This window comes from Megalops cyprinoides, chromosome 3 (assembly GCF_013368585.1).
Source record: "Megalops cyprinoides isolate fMegCyp1 chromosome 3, fMegCyp1.pri, whole genome shotgun sequence".
NCBI lineage: Eukaryota > Metazoa > Chordata > Actinopteri > Elopiformes > Megalopidae > Megalops > Megalops cyprinoides.
In genome coordinates this window covers 44,715,672-44,726,925 of record NC_050585.1, presented here as the reverse complement: position 1 = coordinate 44,726,925, position 11,254 = coordinate 44,715,672, and the positions used below count along the sequence as shown (strand labels likewise).

At 39.1% G+C, this 11,254-nt stretch overlaps 1 protein-coding gene across 1 annotated transcript; it reads left to right on the top strand.

Moving 5' to 3' along the window:
* Window positions 1–4,157: 4,157 nt before the first annotated feature.
* LOC118774545 (prolyl 4-hydroxylase subunit alpha-2) lies at window positions 4,158–9,469 on the top strand. The gene is made up of 13 exons (XM_036523895.1): window positions 4,158–4,249; window positions 4,751–4,902; window positions 5,096–5,233; window positions 6,182–6,421; window positions 6,522–6,694; window positions 6,802–6,978; window positions 7,338–7,408; window positions 8,250–8,349; window positions 8,473–8,523; window positions 8,665–8,724; window positions 8,850–8,918; window positions 9,100–9,196; window positions 9,399–9,469. Exons 1-13 carry the CDS (start codon window positions 4,158–4,160, stop codon window positions 9,467–9,469), a joined length of 1,491 nt encoding a protein of 496 aa, XP_036379788.1.
* Window positions 9,470–11,254: the final 1,785 nt, after the last annotated feature.

Sequence of the window (11,254 nt, the reverse complement as noted above, 5' to 3'; positions counted from 1 at the left end):
AGGTCAGCTTTGCAAGGAAGAAGAGAATGGGGTTATCTGTCAAACCTTTAGGTTTAAGACATTTTGAAACATTTTGACCTCTCATTCTTAGAAATAGCCCCAGAGAAATTTACCATGTGCAAGTACTATTTGTTCTCTTGTCAAGGCATATATCCTGTTCACCCATCTGAAAGCAAATTTGTCCGCTTTTGGAGATTTTTTTTTTGTGGTTCAAAAAATGCAACTGTAAGCCATGGTACCCAAACAGCAGCTTAATTGTAGGAAACCTCATGGGTGGAACGTTAGTCTCTTTCTTGATCCTATGATTAAGGCAGTAGGTGTTCCTAGGGCCTAAATATGAGGCAATGACATTGCCTAATCCCTAAACATCCTTACTTGTTTCCCAAGACCCAATCTGTAATTCATATAATTAGCACTGATGTTATGAATTAGATGCCTTTAAATCATCACTGGCCTCTATCCCAGGATTGGAGTGGAACCAGGAAGTTCCCCCACCTTTGTTCACCTGCCTGCAGTTCAGCTCTAACAATAAGAAAAAAGAGATGAATAAGCATAAATGGATGCATCTAGCTCTTGACATCATCATTTACTTACACACAGTGTACACATAGTTGTGATTGGTCTACATATATCACACAGGAGGATTAGACTAGGACAGTATGCAATAAGCACAAAGTAGAAAGCAACGTACCTATACGACATTGTGCCAATCCAGCTTAGCATTTAGATTAAAATAATGGATTTTCTTAATGATTCTCATCATTTGTATTATTGTACATTACCATTATTTACATGACCAGATATAATAACATAACTATATACTATAATGGGTACAAAGCCATGTGTAGGTTTTTGGTGTTATGGAATTAAAACCATGTCATCAGAGAATTGAATTGAAATTGATTGGGTTTGAATTTGTTCTGAGTAAATTAATGATACAATCTGAATGTCACTGTTTTAAGTACAATTTAATAATTAAAATTGAATGTCATCACTGAATGTCCCCATTTGACATTGAATTTTATGTTAAATTATATTATTAAATTAAATTATAATTTAAGATATGCATCCTTTTGCAACTCCAAATGCAAACAAGCGCAAAATACCTTTTTGCAAATGCAAACAATTGCATTCAAACTCTCAAATTCACTTTCCTATGTTCAAATTCAAAAAGTGAAAGTTTTCTATGGGGAATGGTAGTAGAACACACAGACATACTTAGAATCCCTTTTAAGTATTGATGTGATTGGCCTAAAACCCTAGTATGTGCCTACAGCACTGCACTAGTATATCAGTCCACTCCTTCTTTCCCTCTATCGGCAAAGTTTTGTACGTGTAGCAAGATAGCGTTTGAATATAGCTTTCAATTCAGTTTCAAACACAAAATCCATGGTATGACATAAATAATAAAAGATTTAAGAAGTGTTAAAAGGGGGGAAAGAAGTGTTAAAAGGGGGGGGGGGGGAGAAGATATCTTGATGATGTTTCTCACAAGGATAAGCTAAGTCAAGCAAACAAACAAGTATAAGTACAAGATAAACAAGTATTAAAAATCCCTGCTAGTAGCAAGCAGGAACTAGACCAAAATGCTCTGTTTTGTGGCAGAACCCCTTGCTTATTATGGACAGCTAAAACTCCAGAGTCAGTCAAGTTTCACACTTTCACAAAGCACACAGCTCTATAAACACCATCTGCACCACAAGAGCTCAGGTACTCTGGTGCTGCAAATTAACATTACATTACCTTAATTTAGCAGAAACTCTTACCCAGAGTGACTTCTAGCACAACAGAACATAAGTGTATCCATTCAAGTTGAATGAGCAATAGTGTCAGACCAGGCTAACAACACTCCCAGACCAGTGTGAGCATAACAGCCCTGCCCTAAATTAACCTGTGCAACCTGACTAGACAAGTAAAGCCAAGTACACTACCATATATAAGTCACTAGATCACATAATCCAAAACACATCGCAATACCACATGTAAAATAAATAGCAAGTACTGCAAGTAGCAGGTGCTAGGGGGCAAGGACTGAGGTGGACAACCAAGATGCAGTCTGAAGAGGTGAGTCTTCAGTCTACATCGGATTATGGCCAGTGATTCTGAAGTTCTGGCCACTGTGTGGGACATGACTGGTAACTGACTTCTTGCAGCCCGTTTGTTCACAACATGCGCTAATGTGAGGCTGAAAAGTCTCGTTCAGCCTCATTACTTGTAATTTCGCGCATCTCTGTTTGGCAGGATTTGCAAGACAAAGCGTATAACACGTCTTTACTTGTGTTGCTTGCAGTGGTAATTTGGTTTCAGTGGATTTAAGGTATTCCCTCTGCAGATTAAGACACTTAATGAGTCAGTGAACCTGTAGCTGCAGGACTGCCCACTTTGATTGGTAGCTGCCGGTTTAAAAGGCAGCAGTTTTACCCTCCCTGACTCAGTAAGGCCGATGCAGCAGGTATGTTTTAGTGAAAAATACCAACTTTATGGTAATCAGAGAGCCTAAACGTTGTAAGTGACTTCACGGCTACACTGGTCCCAGTTTTTTTTTTTTCATCACGATCAGCCGTGGAAGAATGGAAGTCAAATGGCTACTTTCCTTGTTCCTGTACAATTTCCTTCTCTGGACTGCAAATGCTGAGTTCTATTCCTCCATAGGTAATATATTGTCTTATATGCATTACATATTAATCGTACGCTTGCCATTTTAAGACATCTGTGATGATTAGGGTTGGGTACCGAAACCCGGTGTCGTTCCTATACGACTGGTGTCTAGCGGCCCTAATCGCAACGCAGATTTCGGTCCCTCATTTCGGTGCCACCTAACCCTTTCGGGGGTACGATCACACCGGTGTGATTAGCCGTTTACCGCATATGCTAAAACCGGTGCGATTAGAACACTAGATTGGAGAAATTCTAGCTAATATTAGTTTTAAGGAAACAGCTATTTAACGTCAAAAATATAGCAGATGCTAACTGAAAACTGTGAGAAGCTTAATAACGCTAATGAAAACACAAGGAACCATGTAAGGTAACACCAGCGCTACATAGCATAAAAAATAAATTACGTTCGAAACGGTTGTTAAGGCGCCACTGGTATGTATTCGATGTTGATATCACAGCAACAGCACTATGCTGCTTCCACGTGGTAGATAGAAACACATGACTACAAAAGAGTGAAAACATATGCCAACAATGCGATCATTTTATAAGTGTTTTGTATTTATGTATATTTATATATTTAAGTATACTTTAAACTGTTAACCGTTAATAATATCGTTCAATTTCAAGTTCAAATTTGCCTTAGCAATAAAAAGCCGTTCTTTAATGTCGTCGACCATTGTTTTGTGTGTTGTTGTTTTTTTTAAGTATCGGTTCAGGCACCGGTACCGTTTTAAAAGTATCGCTTTAAAAAAAAACCCAAACGATACCCAACCCTAGTGATGATAACCCACTTTCTATTAATATTAGACTTGCTCTGATTCACTAAGCACCTTAACAAGAGACCTTAAAAGCAACAACTTTGGACATAGAAAAAAACATATTCCTGCCATTCTTTTTCCAGACTTAATGTCAGTTTCCTTACATTTTCAGCTAAAATGTCAATGCATAGAATGCATTTTCTTTATTTTATGTGGCTTCTGTCCTTCATGATTACATGATAAATATATGTTTGAATAGCGTTTTGCTCACACTTGCCTGGTCTGAGACTCTTGCTCATTTCAATTGAATGGGTACACTTATGTTCTATTGTGATGGAAGTCTCTCTGGATAAGAGTGTCTGCTAAATGCATGTAATGTAATGTTTGAGGGGTTATTGTAGAGAAATGAAAGTATCTTGTGCTGCGTAATGATCTGATATTTGAACATTGGAGCTAATTACACACAATAAATGTTAGTCTGCACTAAATATTTGAACTAAAGTCAAATCAGTTAGTTAAATATATGAGTGACTGTTTAGTTGTCATGAGACTGTTTTGGGTTGTGATGAATAATCTATAAATGTAGTGTAAAATATACCTTTCCTGGAATTTGATCCCACAAACTCCTGTTGCAAGTCTAAACTGATGTGTTAATCTTTGCAATAGATGAGTGTGGTGTGTTGCAAGACTGAAATGTTTTCCAGGCCCATCTAACAACGTGTCTCTGTTTTGACAGACCACATGACTAAGCTTGTTGCTACAGAAAGGGACCTCATTCAGTCCTTCAAAGATTACGTCACAGTAGAAGAGGCCCATGTAGCACATTTAAAGAGGTGACATCCTTCCTCTGGTTGTATGTATTACTGTAACACAGAGACTTGACTAACACAATGTTTTGGGTAGCTTTTCAGAAAGAACAAACAAGTGTTGGTAAACTAAAATTGAAAGGAGTTTCCAGTTCACATACCTGAACCTGAACATACCTGAGAGAATGTCAGGTTGAGATCTGTTAACCAAATACACCAAGAGCCAATGCCCACTGAAGTATGTCATGTTTTGTGGTATCTTTGTTTTTCACTGTGGTTTTAGTGATGTGAGTGACGTCTGTTAACTGAAATGAGTGAGCTGTTAAATGGGTAGATGTTCCACAGTTAAAACATTGCTCCATCTATGGGCACTGATCTACTCTAAGCATGAGCTCTCTCAGTAAATGTAAGCTATTTCATCCACGGCTCAAGCAATGATGTAAATACGACCTTTGCAGTCACAATGTATCTTCCTTTGACATCCTGCTCTGTGAATTATTGTTATGTTTGTGTCTTCCTGTTTCACAGTTGTCTTCAGCTTGTTGAAAGCTTTCCCAGAGATTTTCCAGAAGACCTTGAGAAATATATCAGTAATCCTTTGACAGCCTACAAGTTAGTGAGAAGACTGAAGAGTGAGTGGATGATGGTGGAAAAAGTAACCAAACTGAGTCCCGCACCGGGTAGGAGACTATCACCTTTGCCTTCACCTGCTTAATCAAAAACATGTAGAAATGCATTTGCATGCTTAGAATCAGTAGTTGTGACTTGCAGAAATCCTGTAGTAATACTGATTTTCTCAGCCTCTTTAGAATGAGTGAAATCATTTCAATTTGGAAAGAGACTTGACTACTTCTCTGTGGATTTCTTACTTAGAGTTTTTGGATAGTTTATCAGTAAAATTCCAGCAGATCCCCAGTGACGAGGATCTGGATGGAGTCGCACTGGGCCTGGTGAGATTACAGGAAACCTACAGACTGCAGCCAAAGAACATACTTGAAGGAGGACTCATGGGTAAGACTGTTGATGCATTCTGTGCCATCAGAAGGTCAATTAGAAACACATTTTGTTTTTTACAGAGATGACATATGGAAACAAAGTGGGAGGGAAATTTCAAGGTCCAATCAGCTGTAGAGGAGATAAATAGGTGACCAGATCTGAGTGGCAGTTTTGTGAATTAGAACAGGACACAAAAACTGCTATACTTTCCGTAAGCGTCATCGGATCCGCAATAACCACAATGTGTCAGGATCTCCGTGTAATATCTCATCCAAAATAAGTAACCTCCTCCAGCACAGACTACTCATCTCTGCATTGGGGCACTGGATTGGCATAGGCCAGAGAAGTGAGAGCATCATGATGGCTTACTAAAACGACATACAACAGAGGGTCTCTCATCCAAGTCATAAGCAGGCCCAGCCCTAATTAGCTTCCATGGTTCAGCTGGCATGACTGGTATGACCTGTATGTGCTCGACCGGGTATAAAAAGATCAGACATCAAGGTAGCCTTGCCAGACCTCCAGCTGTAACTGAGAAAGATCTGAGCCACCTGTGGTAGTCAATCAATATGCTTACACCACTTAGAGATTCAGCATGATTACCATGGATTCAAAACAGCATGTGGTGTGTTTTCAACGTATAACTCAGCTTAGAGCAGTGAATAGCTAATGGGCTGCAGCCTGCAGTGTCAGTGGCTGTAAGTTGCTGATTCCCTCAAACATGTCATTTACTCCAATCCAAATCCCTATTCCCCTCAGCAATATATTCACTTTATCAAATTGCAGATCTGGTTTGCTGAGCTGAGAAGAGTGAGATTGTGCTGGAGTGCATGCTGGGGCATATTCTGTAGGACTACAGATCTGATTAGGGATAAATACTTGGCCCACAAAAGTGCTGCTTCTGTATGAGTGCACTTTGTGTTAATAGATCATTATAGTAATTTGTGTTACTGTACTTTACAGAACTGGGGACCATGGAGACTTTAAGTCCTGACGAAGCCTTCCACGTTGCAACAGTTGCTCATAAAAACCTGAAGTTCCACTACGCCTTCTTGTGGGTGCAGGAAGCTCTTAAACAGCTGGAAGAAGGCAGCGTGGCCAGGGTCACCAAGAAGGAGGTCATCAACTTCCTGGCCCCGTTCAGCTTTCAGATGGGTGACCTGGCACAAGCCATAGATCTCACAGAGCAGTTGCTGAAACTGGGTGGGTGTTCTGACCTCCGTCTCTGCTCCCATTCCATTCTGTTTGCATGGAATCCAAGCTGCAACACGTTCATCTGTTCAACTCTGATTCCTTTCCCCAGATCCCAACGATTTCAATGCAGCGAACCATTTGAAATTCTATAAACACATGAAAGAGAGCATTCAGAGGAACAGGACTGAAACGCCTGATTCAGGTGCACATATTTATGTGCCAAGCTTTCCGACAGAACAACAGTCATACGAGGCCCTCTGCAGGGGAGAAGGCATAAAAATGGCGAGTAATCTGTGTAATTAATTAATAGGTTTATGACTGGGTTAATTGACTGGACTGGGATGCTACAGAAAGGCTAATATCACCTTTATAATGTCTTTACACAACAGACCCCCAGAAGGCAGAGGGCGCTGTTCTGCAGGTACAGCACTGGTGGTGGGAACCCTCGTCTGATCTATGCCCCAATCAAAGAAGAAGATGAATGGGACCAACCACAAATCACCAGATATCATAACTTCATATCTGACAAAGAAATTGACGCCATAAAACGACTTTCCAGGCCAAAGGTTAGTCAGAATGAGCAAATGGATATAAGTAATATTATTGATAATATATGGGTAGCACATAGTGTAAATAAATCTACATTTTAATGATTCAGTTTCTGGATCAAATAAGTGTCTCATCGAAGGACACAAAAACAGTAGCATTACAACTTAAATTTAAGTTAATAATTGTGGTCTAGGGCACCAATGTGTACTTCACACAACTGATTAACATATTCTTTATCAGAAGTTCAAAAAAGCATCTAAATCCAAGTCTATTTAAGGAAACAAAATCTACTAAAACTGAGATGATTCTTAATCCCATTCATGATTCTCAATCCCATTCATTCTTAATGAATTCTTTATCCTGTTTCTAATCCAAGCTTGCAAGAGCAAAGGTTTTAGACCACATAACTGGGAGGAACTTTTCTGCTGAGATTCGTGTTTCTAAAAGGTGAGTTCAGTTTTTAAAGATACCACCTAATACACAATCTGTGTTTTAGTTAAAGCACTCCATAAATAACTCCACATATGACTCAACCCCAAAATAATGCACCCCACATTAAATATGCTTTCTGATGCATTGAACATTCAGTTCAAAATCCATCTTTTGAGCTTTGTGCCTTTGCATTCAACAACAATTTAACAGCATAAATGCATAAACCTTAAATATACAGGTATACAACATCTAGTCAATACTATGCTGTTGAAGGGTAGCAGGAATTATATAGAGCACATATGTATGAACATGTGTTGCATCAAGTTCAATACTTTGGATTTGTTCTACTAAAGACTCTTTTTTTTTCCAGCATAGGCAAGACCACAGTGACACATGAACATGAACAAATATAAACAGCCTGAGTCATGCAGCTGTTTGTGAACCTTTACACCTTAACATTGTTAGTGTATGCAAAAAATATCTTGATATATCTGCTACAGTGCTATGTTCTGGCAGTGGCAAAAAATGTTACAGCAAAGTATGACCACATAAACCAGAAAAGATGTTAAGAGTGCCTTTCTCAAGATATGCTTTTCATTTTATTGACGACACCATGGCTTGAAAAAGTTCCCTCATATTGTGCTGATCAGATAACATCAGATGAGGGTATAAAGAAACTGAAGCTCTCTGAATCCGTTACAAAATAGAAGCTTTTTTTAAAGGTGAATTAAACAGTTGTGTCATCACTACAATCGGTTGTAACACACCCTGGATGGCATCAGAATTTGGACATATTGAGCATGTTTTACATTGAGGTGTCACGGATGTGTTTGATTTCTGTATCTCCTGTTTCCAGCACATGGCTGACTGAAGATGAAGACCCTGTTGTTTCCCATGTGAATAAAAGGATAGCTGATGTCACTGGTTTGGATATGCAGATGGCAGAGGAACTGCAGGTATGGTTTTTTTGCATTTTTGCATTTTTTGCATTTACAGAGAACTTTACATCAGACTATGTATAATTTTCTGTTTATTTATATATTTCTGTTTATTTATTGAGTCAGTTATTTTTTTTTTAGGTTGCGAACTATGGCATTGGAGGGCAATATGAACCACATTATGACTCAAAGGTACTAACTAAAAGTAAGAGTAGTCTCTCAATACCCTTACAGGTGTTTGCAACTGACAATTCCGTTGAACTAAAAATCATTTGTAACTTATGTGGCAAGTGTAAAGATTATTTCTAATGCTCAAAATCTAACACCCAATAGCTGGCTAACAACTCCGAGTTAGAGGCAGTTGGGGGTAGGATCGCAACCACCTTGATCTATGTAAGTTATCCCACCTTGGTATGTGAGTCTATCCTAATCTAGAAAATCATGTGAAATCATAAATGTGAAATCTCAAACTTTGTAAGCCCAGTGTGTTTTGACTGTGTTCATTTTTTTTTCCTTAGATGTCTGATGTTAACATGGGAGGAGCCACTGTGTTTCCTACCATTGGAGCTGCCCTACAACCCAAGAAGGTCAGTGCTTGTAGCCATGTATTGTGGCAGTTATGATGTCATTACACTAACAATGTCCTTTCATTAGAGCCAAAATCAGATATATCCACACTCATAGAGACCACCAATATCAAGACATGGGTTGGGACATGTACGAATTTGCGTATGGACCTCTATGTTCAAAACATGTCTGTTCCACCAGGGTTCTGCGGTGGTTTGGTACAACCTTTTGCAAAATGGACAGGAAGATCAGAGAACCCTACATGCAGCATGCCCTGTGCTTGTGGGCAACAAATGGGGTAAGTTACTCACAGGACACTATAAACTATCCCTTCTCTGAGTAGACATACCTTCAGATTAGATCTGTGATGGAATGTTCAATTTAGGGCAAAACCAGATGCAGCTCTGTACGGCAGTGTACCCACTGGCATTCACTGTGAATCAGAACATGCAAGTTGTTGCAGCATAGGTGGGTTTTACTCTTCTTAATCCTGATTTCAGTCTCCAACAAGTGGATCCGGGCACGGGGCCAGGAGTTTAGGAGAAGGTGTGCTTTATCAGAGTCTGAATGAAAGCTGAAAACCCACTGGTGGACAACTGGCTCTGTGCATGCACACCATTCTTATCTATGAGTGAGATCCTCAGCTTCAAGATGATCACTAACTGGAGCCACATGCCCCTGATGCCATGCGACAGTGATTGTATCATGGGGCAAGATGGGAAAAGGTAACATCGGTATATGGGGATGTGTATGTGCGTGTGTATTTTTTTTTTTTTGCACTTCTACATGGTAAGATCAGGGACTTTACCATATTCATTGGGTAGAAGTGGTAGTTCAGTGAGGACATTGTTTTACAAGAATCATGAAAGAATATTGCCTTTCTGGGATGTGAACATTTTTGTTGTCATTTTGTCTGCAATTTGTTTAGTTCTGTGTATTTTATTTTAATCTGTTTTATTGGTATGGTTATTCTCCCCTATACCTTTGTCTTTTTTCTTTGTCATATGCTTTTCTAAGAGAAAGAAAACATGAAATTAGTAAAAGATAACTACTATAACTTTAATACACTATGAATAATTGAATTAAATTAAATATAAATTCAGGCCCAAAAAAAGGCCCAACAAATGACCAACCTCTGAGCAGAATGAAATGCATATGCTCGACTCGCAACTGGGAAAATGCCATGATGCATTTGGGCCACAGCTGCTTCACTACTACTAAGTTATGTGTGAGTTGTGTCTTGATTCACTGTGCCATTATTGTCTAAATAAAAGTAATAACTGAGGATGATTGTTGCCTTTGCAATTATACTTGTAAGTTATATGTGTAAATTGGTGTAAGCCAGAAAATGCTGACAGTTTCTCTGCCGCTTAATGTACTACCTGTTTTACTCAATCTTCATGAGTCACTAGAAAATATAGAACAGAAAGCAAATAAAATAGTAAAAACCAAAATTGAATCATGTTTCATCCCTTTATTGTAAGATTAATTAATTATCATTATTTTACCCATTATAGAAAATACAGTTCCATTAGGTCACATGTGGATTTTAAGTTGATGCAAGATTTATTTTACATTAGAGGACTACAACTGAAGTACATTTCTACTGACTGTACATGATCAATTGACCACCAAAAATATTGAATGACGATTTAAAATGGCAACTTTTTAAAATTTCAGATCAGAACAGGGCTCATAACCAAAAGGTTGCTGGATCACTTTCCCAGTGAGGCACTGCTGTTGTATCCTATTGCTGTGAGCATCTGCTAAATGACAATAATGTAAAGTAATGTCAACCATGTTCTAAGAACAAGAATTGGGTCTACATTTGATCAAAGAGCATTGGAGAGGAGGATGAGAGAGAAGGACAAGGAAAGACAATGTTATGAGGCAGAGGAAAGGAGAAAGTGCGCAAAAGAGGGGAAAATGATATGGTATCATGAGAAAGACTGCTAGAGATCACAGGGTGATGTGTTACCATGCAGACCGTTGGTGTGATGCAGAGCCAGCAGTATTTCGTCACGGGCAATGGCCTGTAGCCAATCATGTTCTCGACGTTGCTGTAAAACCGCTCCGTCCCTGTGGAGTGTATAACAGACATATGGATTCAGAACAGATCTGGAATGTTGCCACTGGTCCATAAACCACAGATCATAACCATCTCAGGCCACTTTTAATATCCACCCAGACAGCACTGCAAAATAACGATTCATTATTCTGGATGCATGAATAATGAACATGCAGGAGTGGACACACCGTATAGCCAAGCAATGCCGACGGACTGACAGGAAGACAGGAGCAGCAGTGTGGTTCCACTGCACAGGTAATGATCAAACAGCTGGAGCAGGTCTACCCT